The 18,363-nt window shown below is 31.5% G+C and overlaps 1 protein-coding gene and 1 non-coding gene across 2 annotated transcripts; one reads left to right on the forward strand and one right to left on the reverse strand.

The window, feature by feature from the left end:
• Positions 1-13,188: 13,188 nt before the first annotated feature.
• Positions 13,189-13,261, reverse strand: TRNAE-CUC. The gene has a single exon. It is a non-coding gene; the product is annotated as a tRNA-Glu (tRNA).
• Positions 13,262-13,308: 47 nt separating this feature from the next.
• Positions 13,309-17,020, forward strand: LOC121260810 (protein CHAPERONE-LIKE PROTEIN OF POR1, chloroplastic). The gene is made up of 5 exons (XM_041162840.1): positions 13,309-13,464; positions 13,869-14,089; positions 14,187-14,290; positions 15,636-16,080; positions 16,566-17,020. Exons 2-5 carry the CDS (start codon positions 13,944-13,946, stop codon positions 16,720-16,722), a joined length of 852 nt encoding a protein of 283 aa, XP_041018774.1. The 5' UTR covers positions 13,309-13,464; positions 13,869-13,943; the 3' UTR covers positions 16,723-17,020.
• The last annotated feature ends 1,343 nt before the right edge of the window (positions 17,021-18,363 follow it).

Raw genomic sequence — 18,363 nt, forward strand, 5'->3', positions numbered from 1 at the left:
TATTCTTGTGCTTTGGGATGTAAAAGAAACCAGAAAACTGGTTGAACTGAATTGAACAGGGTTCAGTCCGGTGTGGTACCAATTCTGAAGAACCAAAACTGATTCTAAACCGGTGCGATATCGGTTTTCATATTTTAAAAATCGATTTAAACCAAACTGGACCGGCATATATTTATAATTTTTTATATTATATGAAATATATTATATGCTAAATTGCTAATTAATATAATATGAAATTATAATTTTATTATTCAAGTCTATTAATCTTATAACATAAAATTAATCTTATAGCATTTGATATAACATATAAATTTTAATCTTATAATAGAAATTAATATAACGTAAAATTTTAATTTTAAACAGAAACATTAATATTAAGTTATTAATATAAATTTACTTTTGACACACACACACACATATATAAAGGATAAATGCATTTTTGGTATAATAAATTATAATATATATATATATATATATTCTTTTACAAATACATTTCTACATATTTGATCATATATACTCTAATATGAGAACCCTACCATGGCCGAAACTTCTAACCTAATTTTACACTTGATTTGGTTTTTGGCCCTCATATTTATTCTATGATCCGAATTTGACATATACCAACATTAAAATCATAATTTAGTAACACATTAAGACACCATTCATACAATCATCATGGTCATATACTTTTCATAAGAAAGAAATAACTCAAAACACCACAAATCATGCAATCTGAAATCCTAGTATGGCTTCTCTAGCATTTTTCTTGCAAATGACCTCAAGAACCTTAATAGATCACTAACCCTTTCTTCTATCATGTCAAGCACTCATTCCTAGTTGATGATATATAATATTAAGCAACAAAAACTCAAGATAACACAAGGCAGAGATCGGTTTTTGTGCCCTATACCCTAAACCGATTCTTTCATGCTTTGTTTTCGACTATATTGACTAGATCCTTTGGTAGCATGCAAGTTTTCAAGAACTAAAGCATTCACACACTTCATATAGATTTCCTAGTTAGGTCTTAGCATCATTTTACAATGTATCATAACATATTTCAACATTAAAACATAAATCCTCAAAACTTGCATCAAATCATAAATCCTTGCATGTTCATCAAAACTCAACCTAAAACCCTAATTACAAGGTTCAAAATTTAACTCAAATCATAGATTCAACTTTCATTAGCAAGGGTTCATAGGATCTAATCATTGATCAAGATTCTAGAGTTAAAAAAATCCTAATTACAAGGCTCAAAATTTAACTCAAATCATAGATTCAACTTTCATTAACAAGGGTTCATAGAATCTAATAAAAGATTCTAGAATTCAAAGAATAAACAACTTAAACAAAAGATATCATGCTTAAACGTTTCGATTTTCATCACCCTAATGGAGCATGCAAACTTTTCTAATAAAACCTCTTGTGCTATTAGTCAACCAAAAGATTTGAATTTCTGACAAAATACCCACATTATAGAACCGAAATACCTAAGATCAACAAATCCTTTATATAAAATTTCCAAGGCATGCTAACTGAGAACATCACTTCCATGCCATCAATATTCAACTATCAAAACTTTGAGGAAAAATAAACTAACACACCACTAACAAGATCAAGACTTAAGGTATCATAAAATAGAAGTTATGAAGTTAAAAATTAGACTTACAAGCTTTAAGTATTTAAGAGAAACCTAGCATATTCTCCCTCAATTTTCTCACTCGGGTTGCTCTCCAAAATGCTAAAGTAAGAAAGTCCTGTGTGTAAGTGAAGAGAAGTGGCGTGAGGGACTATAGGAGAAGAAAAAAGGCTGACTTGAGGAGGTTATGGAAGGTCATGCTTGATGGGAGAGCTTGCTTGCAAGCTTGGACAAAACTTGGTTGGATTGGGCCAAGTGTTAGCTGATTGTTTGTGGTGGTGGAAATAAGGGATGTAGCTTGAACTTAAGTATACTATTTGGGCTGAAATAAGGGTACAAAATTTTTCATTAGGGTGGTCAATCAAGGGTGTCTTGCTTGTAAAAGGAGCCAAGTGTGGGAGGCCATTCAATTGAAGCAAAAACTCTAACACTAGATTACACTCATTTAGGATTTTGTTGGGGCTTAGTTGGGGTTTCGAGCTCCAAATCAATTGGAGTTAGTCAATAGAACGTACCATAATGTAAGAGTATATGTGGGTATAAGATAAGTACTTGGAGTGTTATGGTTGCTTGTAGGACTAGCTTAAAGTCAAGAGGAGCAGAATGGTTAAAATCGAGTGGGCTAGTCTTGACATTTGGGGTTTCGATTTTCTTATGGGGTTTGGGGTCTCAAACCCTCTTTTGAAAGCTAACCAAGAGAGTGCATGGGTGGTTGGAAGAGTGTTGTGAGTGTAAGAGAGGCATGGTCTTGTAAGAGAGCTGCATTGACTTTCACTCAACCTCCTTACACAAGTGTACTTCACTTGACATATGTTGAATGAGTTCCAAATGGAGAGTGGTGATGGTGCCATGTGTCCAATGAGATTTCTTAATGATCCTAGATTGATTTGGACATCCTACATGACGATGTGATGGTTGTTTGGTGATATGGTGCATTAGGTGCCATGTGGCACTCTTCAATTGGCCCATCTGTCACATGAAAATCTCAAAAAATTTTATTATACCATAAAATGTTAAAAATTCATATGATTTAGTGGTGTAATCTATTTCGTCTAATTATGGTCCTAAGTGCTTCAAAAAATAAAAAAGGCAATTCATCCCCTTAGCAGATCATAATTCGACTATACTAATAAATTAAAACCAAACCGATTGTTTGATTGATGAAATCCTCCTAAGTTTTCATGGCACACCTAGAGTCCAAAGAGATTCCTTCCATTAAATTTCTTTCAGGGTATTACATATATACATATACATTTATATATATATATATTTTTTCTATTATAAAAGAGCCTATCCATTGATGAGCATTACTTTTTCTCCAAATTTTGGTTTCCAATTTTGTCAATTTGTATTTTTTGTTTTCCCATTTGATCCTTATGATTGACTTTGTTTTATTCACATGTTTATTTGTCCCTGTTTGGCTGGCTGTCGTATTTTTTTTTGGGTCTTTTTGATTTAGTTGGTTTCTGATCGAGTAGGAGCTCAGTTGTTCTCTTTTTCTGTTCGTTTGTAATAGATTATTTCATGCTTTGAATACCAAATTAGTGCCCCTTTTGATTTCTGTAGCGTGCTAGTGTGATGTGTTGTCAGGATAAGGAGATGTATTTATCGATTGATGGGAGGGTTCAAGCTCAGAGTTGCTAGTTCTTTTTCTTGGCCATCTGTCAGAGGGATTTTGGAGGTGAGGCACCGAAGATGAGTTTCTCCGTTCGCAGCCGTGTCAGTTGCTTTTATTCGTTGTTTTATCAAGGCATACAAAGAGTAAAAAAAAAACATTATCACAAATTGGAACAAAGCCATCAATTGACCTGCAACAATCAATATCAGCATATGAATTACTTGGGAGAGAGCAACAAGGTCAGAATAAGTATTCATGTTCTGATCCTTGATTGTTTGACCCTTGAATCTGCAACTTCTTAATTTATTGTCTTTAACTTCTTACAGTTAAAAAAAAAAGGAACCAATTGTTTCATATTGTTAATACTATTGTTACAAGTTACAAATAAAAAAAAATGACAAGTCTATTCTACTACTATCTGGCCATTTGTTACAATAATTTGTTGTTGATATATATGTCAAGATTGAAACTTTTAGATTGGGTTATTTTCGTAATAAACAGCAAGAAAATCAATCTGATATATATAAAGGAATAGTTGATAATATTTCAGTTGGATAAACTGATGGTTCCAAAATTGGCAAGCATATTATTTTACCGTCATCTTTTATTGGTGCCCAAGAGATATGAAAAAAAGATATATAGAAGCAATGACTTTAGTCCAACGTTTTGGAAAATCTGATATCTTGTTAACTATGACATGTAATTCAAGTTGGAAAGAAATCTTAGATGAATTGAGGTCACAAGAAGAAGCACAAAATCGGCATGATTTAATTGCACGTATTTTTAGAGTAAAATTAGAAGAACTAAAAGATGAATTACTCAAGCGATAAATCTTTGGTAAAGTATCGACCTATGTTTATGTAATTGAGCATAAAAAAGAGGATTACCACATGTTCATTTCTTGATTATATTACAAAGAGACTGAAAAGTTTATGTTTCCGAAACTTTTGATGAGATTGTGTCTACATAAATTGCTGATAAAAATGAAAACCCTCAATTATACAGAGTAGTTATGAAATATATAATACATGTCCCATGTGGAATATTGAATCTAACTAATGTACGTATGAAAAAATGGTTGTTGTAAAAATTAGTATAAAAAAACTTCACATCTAATATAATTGTTGGAGCTGATTGTTTTCCATAGCATAGACGTCATGATGATGAAATTATTGCGAGAGTCAAGGGCAAAGACTTGGATAACTATTGGGTTGTTCCATATAATTAATATTTTATTGTAAAAATTTGATTCTAACATCAATATAGAGATTTGTTCTATTATCAAATCTATCAAATATCTTTATAGGTACATTTATAAAGGTCATGATCGTGTTATTTTTAATTTAATTTTTGAATAAACTACTTAAGAGGTAGATGAAATCTAGCAATTCCAATCGGCTTAATGAATTGCTCCACCTGAAGTCATATGAAGAATATATGATTTTATTCTGAATGAAATGTATCCATCTGTCTATAGTCTGCACCTACATCTTGAAGATCAACATTTGGTAGCTTTTCATCCACATCTAGATCTGACCAATGTTGCAACCTCTTATTTGTCTACAAAATCGATGTTAACAAAATTTTTTTCAACAAACCAAACAAATGAAAGCGCATGAAACTTATTATACAAAAAAGAGTGTCATAAGCTGAATTGTTGCAACAACCTCATTTGAAGGAGAAATATATTATCTGTGAATACTATTAAATCATATAAGATGATGTTTATCATTTGATCATTTCAAAACAATTATTGGTGTAATAGCACCAACATTTTGTGAGGCAACTACCTTGCATGGTCTGTTAGAAAGTAATAGTAGTTTGAAAGACTGTTTAGAAGAAGCATCTGTGCACCAAATGCCATATAGTTTGAAGCAATTATTTGCAACAATCATTGCTTATTGTAATCCAACAAATCCAAGGAAACTTTGAGAGCAATTTGAACAAGATATGTCGATGGATTTTCAACGAGATAGTATAAACTCAACATATATTAGAACAAAGGTTTTGCGGAGTATTTCTTTCACACTTAAATCCTTGGAGAAAGACATAAACACATTTCATTTGTTAGATACTGATGTTTCTCTTGATGATGACCAAATTGAATCTAAGAAAATCAATGATCAATTAGCAATCATGATTCCTGACGAAGATCTTTTGGCCTTAACAACTTTAATCATCAACAACAAAATGCATACAATTCAAACTTGAAAAATGTATTCTCAAATTAACTTACTGCATCTTTTATTGATGGCCCGGATGGCACAGGAAAAACATACTTATATAAAGCATTCATCACTACAGTGTGATCAAAACAATTAATTGAGTTTGCAACCGTATCTTTTGGTGTTGCTGCATCTATTTTGCCTTGAGGTCAGATAACACATTCACTTTTTAAGATTCTATTGGATCTCGATAAAAATATTATATGCAGTGTTAATAAAGAATGTGGTCTTACGAGATTGATATGTCTTGCAAGATTAATCATATGAGACAAAGTACCTATGTCTAGGAAAAATCTATATAAACATTGGATAAAATATTGCAAGATTTCAAACAATTCAGAATTAATATTCGGTGACAAAGTTATTGTATTTGGCGGGGATTTCCGTCAAGTTTTGCTTGTGGTTCATAAAAATTCAAGACAAGTACAAATTGATGCTATTTTAGTTTTCTCATACCTATGAACCACACTAAATAAGATTTAGTTAACTAAGAATATGCGAGCAACATTAGATTCAATTTTTTCAAATTATTTGCTCGAACTAGGCAATGGAAAGGCGCCGATCACAGTTGAAGAAAATATAAAAATTCCTAACGAGATGCTTATTCCAATAATTTGATGGATGTCATCCTTGAAGATATTCATAACTATTCAGAAAACTTGTCAGAAATAATGAATCGAGCTATATTAACACCAAAGAACAATTATGTCGATGAAATAAATGCTATACTTATTCAGAGATTTCAAGGTAAAGTTACACAATATTATAGTTTTAATGAAATAATAAATCAATTTGAACAAGATATTATGGAAGATTTCTTAAACTTTGATACTAAATGGGCTTCCACCCCATGAATTGTTACTTAAGAAAATTTACCACATCATGTTAGTTAAGAACATCAATCTTTCAAAAGGCTTGTGCAATGGAACATGCCTTATTTGTTGTAACTTTGATGGCAACGTCATCAGTGCAGATATTACAGTTGGAAATCTCACTGAGAAAAAATTTTTATACAAATGATTCACTTTTTACCAAGTATTGATAAAAGCAATAGGTTCTTATTCAAGCGAACGCAGTTTCTTTTAAAACTAAGTTTCGCAACGAAAATAAATAAATCACATGGACAAGTATTAGATTTTGTTAGTATCTATTTGCCTCAGTTTGTATTTTGTCATGGACAATTTATATGTAACATTGTTATGAGCCAATATTGATACTTCAATAAAAATTCTAATCAAGTCAGTATCAAATGACAAATATGAAGAATGGTCAACAAAAAATATTGTGTATAACTAATTGTTAACATTAGCATATTCATCATTAATTTAAATAGGTAATATAATATCATTGTATAACTTCTAATTCTCTATTCCATTAATCATGATAAAAAAAATATAACGTTGTTTCATTTTTTTGTTATATATATTTTTAATACTATTATTTCATTTATTGGACAAATTTAATAGAAAATAAACTGTATGTACTAATATGTTTGCATTCCTTATACATGACTAGCCTTCAAGATGCGTACTATCTATGTGTCGATCAAGGATGTTACTCCCATATGGAGAAGAACCATTAAAGCCACCAGAATACAACGTTATCCCTTTAGTGAACTTGACGCTCATAAAGACACAATTGTGGAGATAGGTAATTACTCTTCAGTATTTTCAGCTTGTTTTCATATTTTTATTTACTACAAAAAATAAATACTTAAATACAATTGATTAAACCTTTTAGCGGTTGCAATTCACATCAAGCCACCTCGAGACATAAACTTAGTTTATGGACCTACAACAATTTAGGAAATATATGTTATTGACTAGATGTAAAAGAAATTTTTTAAACATTTTTTATATTTTATGTACCTTCAAATTTAACTATTTCTCATATTATTTATACATTAAACCTATGTATGCTCTTATTTAAATCTTGTAGCCTCAAACTCATATGTCTAACAATGTGGGGTTAGTTCATGCATGTTGAATGAGTAAAAAGTTCTGAAATTATTGGAGCAAAACAAGTCATTCTTGGAACACGTCTCAAAGTTGGATTTTAAAATGATATTTTTACCAAATAAAAATGTTATCATTTGTTTTATATTATATATTTTTAATCTTTTTCATATATTGTTCCAACATAGGACTGTCTCTTTCGTCTCGTCCAATAAGCATATTTACGATCAATTATTTGATTCCCGGTGCAGCACCATTACAAAAGTGGTAATTCATATTTATATTTAATAATTTTCAATACATAATTTGTACATTCAATGGTCTATTCAAATATATTAGCATGTATTTACTATCTTAATCATGATTTATTGCATTTTCAACATAAACTTCAGTATTTTAATATCTATCATTTTTCTACATGCTTTTAATTTTTTTCCTTGATTTGAAGGCAATACTTAATGATTGTTTGCTCGAAGAGATCATTGAAAAAAACTTGCATGGTATGTTTGTATCTAGCTCAACTATTGGTGTCCAACCTATAACCCAGATTTGTGATGTTGCTGAGTTATTGAAATCCTTGTAATATATGACAGTAAAATTTTATTTTTAGTAATAAATTCTCACTTTCTATATACAAACATTTAAACATAATTCATACACTTTGTTATAATTAAATTAAAATTATTTCCAAAACTTTTGAATATTTATAATTATTTTACACAAATATCTGTGTTAAATATCACGTAGAAACCAAAATCTTGGATAAAAGTAAAGATAATTGTGGTTGACCTGCGCTAAGTCTTCTATTACATGTCTTGTACTGGATGTAACAAAAGAATAAGATATGAACACAACGAAATGTTCATTTGTTTTCATTGTAAGGAGATGAGCAATTTACAACCGCGGTATGTGTCTTATGTTTAGATTTTAAACTATGGTCACTCTAATCAAAACTTAATATGTGATTTCAGTTTATTTCAATTCGTAACTCTACTTTCATTACTTATAGTTGTTGAGCACATGTGGACGCTTTAGACAGGTACAGGACAGCTAGCGACAATTATGTTTGGCTTGATTGTAGAGGAAGCTTTAAACTGCATATCAACCGACTTTATGGACCATACTGGCAAGATAATTATCTCCTCTAACAAAAACTTTTGGGTTGGCTCATAAAACCATTTTGACTTGCACAATCCTATTACTAAACTTAATAAAAATGTTAATTTATTTTTACATAACTCTCTTGACATACAAAATAAAAAGTCTCAATATCTAAGCACAAATTTGATATAATTTACAAACGGTCATAAACATAATTTTTACTGTTCTTTTAAAGAAAAATATTAGCTAATTAACAAACCAATCTCAAAATAGAAACTTTATAAGTTAATTACACTTTGCTCCCTCGAACTTTCACTCAATTCATAATGTGCCTCCGAAACTACTAATTGCATCAAAGTGAACTTTCGAAGTTTCAAAACTTCTCAATCCCTCATTCCATCTACTAGCAGCGTTAAATCTAACGAAAATTCACTGTAAAGATGTAATTTTTATCTAATTTATTATAATTGACCATATAAAATATAAAATAATATATGCTATCAATTAATAATAAATTATTAATCATTAATCATGTATAAAATTATTTTATACCTAAGTTGCAAGTATGTATGAATAATCTATGTATACAATGAAATTATTTGATATTCATTTACCCTATATAAATTAATAAAAAAATTATTTAATAATTTATGATTTATTATTAATTGATAGCATATATGATTTTATATTTTATATGATCAATGATAATAAATTATATGAAAATTACATCTTTACAGTGAATGTTATGCACATGAGCAACACGTGCAGTGCATTTTCATTAGATTTAACGTTGCTGGTAGACGGAAGGGGGGATTGGAAAATTTTGAAAGTTCGAGGAACCACTTTGATGCAATTAGTAGTTTTGGAGGTACATTGTGAATTGAATAAAAGTTCAAGAGGACAAAGTGTAATTAACCCAAACTTTATTCCGTATAAAAAAAAAATATCAAATGTATGTGTATATCATAAGTGATGATAAGTAATATGTGCAAATCATATACGATAATTAAGAAACAATTTTGATTGTTCTTCTATGTTAAAAAAGAGTTTGGTTTACATTTATAATATTAATTAATTCTAACTAAATCTTTTATATTTTATTCTCAAGGCCTTGATAAAAACCATTGGTTTGTCTTTAGTTTCAATAGGTTGTTTGGATGATGAAAACTATTTTATAACTCTTATTGACTCTTGCTATGTAAGGCAATACAGGTTAATAGGTTTAACGAAAATTTCACATTCATGAAACATACCTCAAATTATCAATAACAAAATGTTTTCCTTCATCCCAACCCTTGTTACATCTCATTCTTAAATGATACAGTGAATTACTTATCAAAATTATTACATATAAGTTCATCATACTGAGCCAACAAACATTTCATTTTAAATGATTTAACAACCAAACAAACAAATTCGTCCTATTGCAAATATCTATGATACTGATTATTAAAAATTGAATATGCACATATGTGATGTTAAGAAAACACAAACAACGAAAATAAATATGAGTCTTTAATTAACCAATAGCTCCAACAAAATTTTCATAATGGTCGAATTCTATGGTATCTTCATTTCTTGTTTTTAATGATGTGGTTGTATTTGTTGTCAAGACTTAACATTCATACCTAAAAAATTTAAACAAAAAAAAAAAAAAATGATAATAAGTAATACTTCAAAAAAAAAAAAAAAAAAAAAAAAACTTTCTTAAGTATGAATTCTTAAGAAAAGTTATTCTTTTAGGATATAAGGTAGTTCTTTCACAATGCTTAAAAAGCTACCAATAAATCTCATACATAAGCATTTCTTGGCAAGATACAATGGAAAACTATCATATGGTGGGTTTCAATCATGCAACTACTTGTCACTATTTCCTATTTTATTTGATTGCTCATATTCTTTCTCATAAAAAGTTAAAAGTTTTATAATTTGAAAAATTTACTACATTATCTACAAAAAAGGATATATTGTAATGGCAAAACAAAAAAAGCCCAGAATGTTCCTATTCTCCCCAAAAAAGAGCAGATAAATAAGGAAGATTTTGATATAATAATGGATGAATGCTATGAGGAAGGTTTTAATTTGTTTTACATTTTTCAAGAATGCTTATAAAAACAAAAATTCAATTAGAAAAACTCTTTCACAATTTCAAATAACAATTAAACAATAAAAATGACTAAATGATCTAAATGGATGCTTACATTTTTGTTTTTCTTTCTTAAACTCATTCCTTCCCTCTAGAGCATTTAAAATTTTGCATTGTAATTTTGTTAATACAAGTTATGAAAGAATTCATTCAAACCGATCTTTTGTTCTTATAATCAACCCCAATAAGTGTAAATAAATTAGAACCAGCCTTATAGCTTTCCTCCATTATTTTATTCAAATCTTTATCATTTATCTCCTTGATCTCTTTGGGGATAAGAGAAATCTTCTAGGCTTTCCCTATTTTGCTACTACAATATAACTTTAAATTTTGTAGAAAATGCAATAAGCATTTCCAATTGCAAAACCTTACTTTTTTAGTGAAAAAGAACCTATTAACACATCGGAATAAAAAAGTCAGGCAGTTACAAGCTTTTCTCTTGAAATTCAATCCATGTAGCATTTTCGTTTGAATTCAAAATTCAACTCAACTCATTTCAACTCATCCTATCATTACAATTTTTTTAAATTCTCACACAAAATATAATAAATAATTTAACTTTTATTCTACTATTCATAAATCATCTCAACTCATCTCTGCATCTAAACGACTCAATCAAATTTCTTGCATTATAAGTATTCTTCAAATCATAACTACTTTTGTCTTTTTGATTCCCCTAAAAAACCGGTACTTATGAAACAATAAAAATCTACCGTAATTATAAATGTAATTAAAGAAAAGCATTATAAAGTCTCATTAAATTCTTTCCTAGATAATCAATTACTATGATTACTGTTTACTTTTATACATTTCAATTGCACAAATTTTCCAACCAAACATAAGAAACCTGTATTTAAATGTAATCCACCTATATTTGCCATCTAAATGAAACTAAGAGCAACCACCAAATTGCACCATTTATATTTATTTAGCATGCTTTCTATTTTTTGTACTTATCTTATTTTATTTCCATATTGATGATGCAAAGACTCCAAATTCATTCCATATAGGAGCATCTGCCCTATTTGCAAGATATGTGATGGGAACCAAAGTGAGTCTAGACTCTCCATTCATCGAGTTTAGATTCTCAATCTATTGACTTGATTTTAGTTTTCTTGGAGAGTTTTCAAATTGATTGTGGGTTCAAAGGATTTCATTTCTGCGGGTTCATATCAATATGGCAGCCCAAACTTCCAAAAAGAATGGATCATTCAACTTATTGTAGACATAGATTAAAAGAGGCAACAACGTCACAAAAACTTCAACATCTTTTCCATTCATACTGTAGATGAAACAACAACATAATTCTTGAATGCATGCAGCCCCCAAGCTATGTAACAGTCACTTTGATGGTCCTATAAAATATTTACAATAAAAATTATAATTTCAAATCCTATATGTTGCTTTTTTTACTAGACTTATGTCCAACTATGATATGTTTTGACCTGTTAGTCTTTTGCTTAGTACTTCCCAAATAGAATGTAATTATTATGCATTTTTACCCTATCATTACAATCTTTTCATGCATCATATTAATCACTCCATTTGTCTTCAGTACAAGCAATTTCAATAGATACTTGTATATATATATATATATATATATATATATATATATATATATATATATATATCGGGTTTTTATCCTCCCTACATTAACCTAGTTCCAATCACATTTTGCTTATTGCTTAAACATATTACTCTCACAATATTTTTTCTCTAACTAGGAAAACGTGCCTTGCACGTTATACTACAACTAGTATATAACTTAAGAATAATGATAAGGTTACTACTTTACTACTACTCATCTACCATTGTTTTTGTATTTGATTTTTTTATTTTACTTAATGATTAAGGAAGTGAGTATTAATAAAGTTATATATATTTTTTAGTTTTTCTTAATAATTAAAGATGTTAAAAAAATACTTAAAAGAAAATGATAAAAAAATAAAAAAATTTGAAATAAACTTAGGTAGTAGATGGATAGTAATATGGTAGTAAGCCTATCACTACCCATAACTTAGTACCTAATTTCATATGTAAGTCATTTCAAAATGTATAAAAACTTACTTATATGTATATATTATACTTATATCATATTGTATATGTAAGTATATAACTTAATATGTAAGAACAAAATTAACACATTAATAACTTAATATTAATATCCATATATAAGAGTAAGTTTATATCAGAAGCATAAATAATATGATTATGGTTTCATATTATAATTATTAATTTTATAATATTCATATATAATTTTATAATATATATATATATACATATATAATTTAAAAAAATGCTCCAATTCAGTCCCCAAAATATAAAAATTTGGACTCAACTGATTTTCGTACAATTTCGATCCAAAGAACCAAAATTGACTAAACCGGTCATTGGATTGGTCGGTTTCTCGAGTTATTCTTTTACTCCTGAGTCCTGAAGTAGAAAAATAAATATGAAAGAACAACAAAAGTACAAATTCAATAAAATGTAAAAAAGAAAAGTTCCGTTGCCGGGACTTGAACCCGGGTCTCTCGGGTGAGAGCCGAGTATCCTGACCAACTAGACTACAACGGAGCTGCGACGTGAACTTCCTTAATTTTAATTTTTAGAAAGTCATCGCAGACTGGCCAAAACCATTCAGACGAAGCAGGGTTTAGAGCTTCGCTAAGCCCCCTCGCTGGGACATTGTTCGACTCTCCTATCCATTACTTCACACTTTCTACCCCACACCTGAAGAAAGCCAAAGGCTTTTAATCATTTTCTGTTCGTTTCCGCAGGTAAGATTTTGCATATCCATACATTTCGGGCCCGAGCTTAAGTTTCCCCGCATTTGTTTTTTAGGATTCTGACTCACTGACGGATTTCAAGTACTCGTTGTGGATTACAAACGTAGTTCGATTATGTGCTTTATCCCATGCGCTAATTAATACCACATCACTGCAGAAAGCCAAAGATAACCTTGGAAATGTAAAACTGGATGGTTTGGTTTTCAATTTCGTGCGTTTAGACCTCAAAGTTTTGATTTTCATCAATTTGTGTGCTTTTTTGTTTTTTTAGATATTGTTTACGGGTTTTAGGGTTTAATTATTTGGAGAATTATGCTTAGTTCACTACTTGATACTCGTAATCTACTAATAAAAATGAAAAAATTGATGTGGCGGAGTTTGTTTATTTGTCGCAGCTGTTGGGTCTGTGTACTTTGTAGCGAAGTTATAGTGTAAGAAACTTCGCAATAGCAAAACTTAAGTAAAAAAGGATGACCCTATTCGGATTGACCGCTAGTCCCTCGAGATATTGTCTCCAAATACCTGGACGCGGCCCGGGGTCTCTGAATAGGCGAGCTTCAGCTTTTCCTAGTGCCAGGAAACCTAAACAACATATTGGGTTTCTCCGTCTAGAAAGGTACTGCTTAGTTTTTCAATCAAGTATTAAACTCGGAGTGAGGGTTATACGTCATTATAACATTGTATGCCTTTCCCCACCTGTTTTAATTGAACAGAACTTACCCGACTGATTCTATGCAAAGATGCCGTACACAACAATCTCACTTGATCAAGTGTGCAATGGATGCTTCCTATGGTGAGGGGGCAAATCGACCACCGGGTAATGTTTTACTTTCTTAACTAATTTTGATATTTGTATGATTTTTCCCTTTGGGATTCGTACTTGGTCAAGAAAATTTAATAGCGCCTAGGCGTGGTTCCAAAACCTAAAAAAATAGGCATGATGATTGGGAAAAGAATGAGCATAATGGAACATTGAATTTTGGCCGTCTGTGATCTTTACTGAGTTGAGGCTCATTGGTTTGTTGGTTGTGTGGAATACAACAACTCCTTACGTTCCAAAGTAATGATTTTATGACACATTCAGGAACACTGGAATTATTACACCACTGTCCAGTTGTAAAATCTAACACTATGTTTGGTAGGAGAGATGAAAAGTAGGAAGGAGGGAGATATAGGGGAAAAGGGGAAGAATACATTCCCCATCATGCTATTTGTTGTTTTATTGTTATTCTGTGATTTCAATGGTTCAACATGAAAATAACATTTGCAATTTACATGTTTTTGTTGAGATATTTTCATGGTTCAACATGAAAATAATGAACCACTTTTGGATGGTTCGGTTTTGGTAGCCCAGATGGATTTTGACTCCCCCTCACCTTTCATTTCCCCTCCTACAAGACAAGGGTTTTAGACTTAACTCTCTCTCTCTCTACCCTTCCCTCCTAACCCTCTCCATATCTGCTTTCCCTTATAGCCAACAGAAAGTAAGTAGCTTTCCCTTATAGCCAACAGAAAATAAGTACCGAGTGGCTTTGAGGACTCTTGCCTAAACTGTCATTTTATGATTGGAGAAATTGTGGCGCGAGCCTGTCATGAGAAGTTTTGCATTCATTTGTGCCATGGATGGCTCCTTAGTGTACCTTCCTTTCAGATCATCATCAATTCTTGGAGCATGCTGCACTTAATTTGTGACAACATGATTTGCTCTCTTGCTTCTGAGGCCTTAACTTAGGCAGTTTAGAGTAGGGTGGGGTTTCTGTAGATTTAAATCTTACCAATGAATCATGAGGAAGACATGAATGAGTTCTCTCTCTCTCTCTCTCTCTCTCTCTCTCTCTCTCTCTCTCTCTCTCCTGCCTATCTGTGCCGAAACATATGCAAGAGAGCTAGGCCTTTCCCTTAGTTCCTCAAGCATAAGGTTTGATGGAACGTTTACATTGTGAGCATATTAGTTTAGACTGGTAGTTGCTTTTCCAGAAAGCTATCACAAGTTATCATTTGCTCTTGCACGATGCTTAGTTTTGTATAAGCTCTCTGAAATATAAATATAAGCTCTTTTATATTTATCATACTGCCAAACCTATTCCATTCATGTAGTTTTATAAATATTGTTCCAAATTAGCAGAGTTGAATCTTAAACTCTCTCCTATCTGCAAGTTCAGCTATCTTTCCTAGAATTAATGTAAGGGACCCATACAAACGACTTGGAATAAGCAGGGAGGCCTCTGAAGATGAAATTCAAGCTGCCAGAAACTTCCTTGTTCGTCAATATGCTGGGCACAAGCCAAGTGTTGATGCTATTGAATCTGCCCATGACAAAATTATTATGCAGAAGTTCTATGAAAGGAAAAACCCCAAAATAGACATCAAGAAAAAGGTTCGGGAAGTCAGGCAGTCCCGTATTATTCAGGCTATCACAGATAGGTTCCGAACTCCATCAACAAAGTTCATTATAAAGACTTCTATTGTCTTTGTAGTGCTTGGAGTTCTCACTGTTCTCTTTCCCACTGAAGAAGGCCCCACCCTTCAGGTCGCAATATCTCTGATGGCTACCATATATTTTATTCATGATCGATTAAAGAGCAAGATCCGAGCTTTGCTCTACGGGTATGTGGAACAGCGTCTGTTTGATTAAACATGGCATGTTCCTGCTGTTTACACTTAGGTCATTGTTATACTTCACCCACAAACTACCACCTATTTTTCAGTTTGCATCCTAAACTGCTTATATTTTTCAATTTGCACAATCGGTTAAGATTTGATCATTAAAATGAATGAAAAAAACTGATCATGTGGTAATCTTAATAGTCAGATCTGAATGGAGGGGGCCAAATGAACCTATTTTTAGTTTAGGGTACAATTGAATGTTTTTGTAGTTTAGGTTTCAAAGTAAAAAAATGGATCGTAATGAGCTACTATTGTTCATGATTATCTCCAATGTGACCAGCCTGTCCCAGATTATGCAAATGGTTACAGAATGTCAACTTATCTCTTCCCTCTTCTGAATTTAAATGCATTCTTGAAACTTCGTGCTACTTAAATGCAGAATCCTAAATCGGTCCAAATCATAAAACTTCTTGCTATGGGTGCAGGGCTGGAGCGTTTGCTTTTTCATGGCTGCTGGGAACTTTCTTGATGGTGGCTGTGATTCCACCGATCCCTGTACTTAAAGGACTGAGGAGTTTTGAAGTGTTGACTTCATTGATAACCTATGTGCTACTCTGGATTTCGTCTACTTATCTTAAGTAGAGCCAATTACATCTTGTTACAAGCCCCCTATTCTTTTTGGAGTGGACGCCAGGTTTTCTTGGTTGCTGGTTCATTCATTTCCCCATTTTGCTTCATAAAACTGTGACACCGATACTCCTGGCTATCATGTGTTAATATTTTGTGAAATGAGCCTTTCAGTTTTCAAAGAGAAGATTTCTGGAAGTGAGCGTTTTGTTGTTCAGAGAAAGGGTGTAAACTAGATAAAGATACAGATCGGCTTTTGCATTTCCTGGTTTCTTGCATTCTTTTTCTTTAATGAGGTATCCTTCTTAGCCAAGTATTGCCTAATTATTTACATTTTCTATGTATTGAGCTTATTCCTAACTTGTGAAGACCCCTGGTGAGCAAAATCATCTTTCAATTCTTGTACGGGGCTAGATCGGTTCCACATATGTAAACTTTTATAATTTCTCTTGGTCGTTTTAAGCTGTGCTGTGTCCTAACAATTTAGCGGCAGAGGGTATTCCAATTTTCAGCTTTTCAGTCAATGAACACCGCCCGAGGATGTTTACAGACCAATACGAGACCCTGTTCACAAAAGCTCCTACCTTGTCCTTTTGCCTTGTGCTTTGATCTTCTTGGTTCACTAATTCTGGAATTATAGAAGTAATAAGAGTTAACAGATATCAAAACTACCAGATATTTTGGACAATGTTCCCATTGATGTGATTAGCAAGCACAATTGTTGGATGCAAATTTATTGACAATGCTTTTATTTCTTCTGTCCAGAATTAACGACCCATGATTGCTTTCTCGTGAATTCTAGCCTTACAGTTTATGTTTTCTGATGCTGCTGTGCATCGGCACGGCCCGGCGCTATTGTCAAATATAAAAGCACTACTTCCCTCTTTTTTCACCAAGTTAGATTGACCGACCCATAATTCCTCGTATGCAAATTCAAGTTTCACATCATTAAATTCTTGAGTAATTCTATATACAACCGTGAAGTGCGTAAACGTCGCGTAATAACTTTGAAAAAGAGTGGGGTTTATTATTAAAAAATTAATTTTCTTCATGTGGGTTTTATGTTATATTTACTTTTTTTAAAACGATTACGCGGCGGTTGCACAATTCACGGTTGTAAATATCTTTTTTTCTAAATTCTTAGTTAATCACTATTCAGGAAAAGAGAGAATATAAATGGTTAAAAGATTTTATCAAAATACTGAGATATTCCTTCTTTCTTTTCATCTTGAATTTCAACTGGAGATCATATTGTTCTGGGGAAAAAAATAAACATTGATGTTATGTTACAAGGGAATCCAGGTGTTCACAGAAATAATAGGTGATTAGAACAATTTAGCATATATATATAAATATATATATATATTTTTTTTCAAATCCATGCCTTAGCAGTTGTAAAGTTGTGTCTATCTTGCACTACAGGAAATCCACATATTAAAAAAAGTGAATACCAATCAATTTTGAAAATATCATACTTAGTTTTCTCTTTTGCTTACTAGTATTCATCAATATTCCTGGTTATATAAGCTTGAAAAAGCATAGCCATTAAATTCCAGACGTTTGTATAATGAACAGTCCACCTTGTACCAACTGCCAAATAAGCACGTTTCGACAAGCGATGATAAGTGAATCATGGATGCATTGTAGCCTCGGGAT

Source organism: Juglans microcarpa x Juglans regia, chromosome 4D (genome assembly GCF_004785595.1).
Source record: "Juglans microcarpa x Juglans regia isolate MS1-56 chromosome 4D, Jm3101_v1.0, whole genome shotgun sequence".
NCBI classification, from domain to species: domain Eukaryota; kingdom Viridiplantae; phylum Streptophyta; class Magnoliopsida; order Fagales; family Juglandaceae; genus Juglans; species Juglans microcarpa x Juglans regia.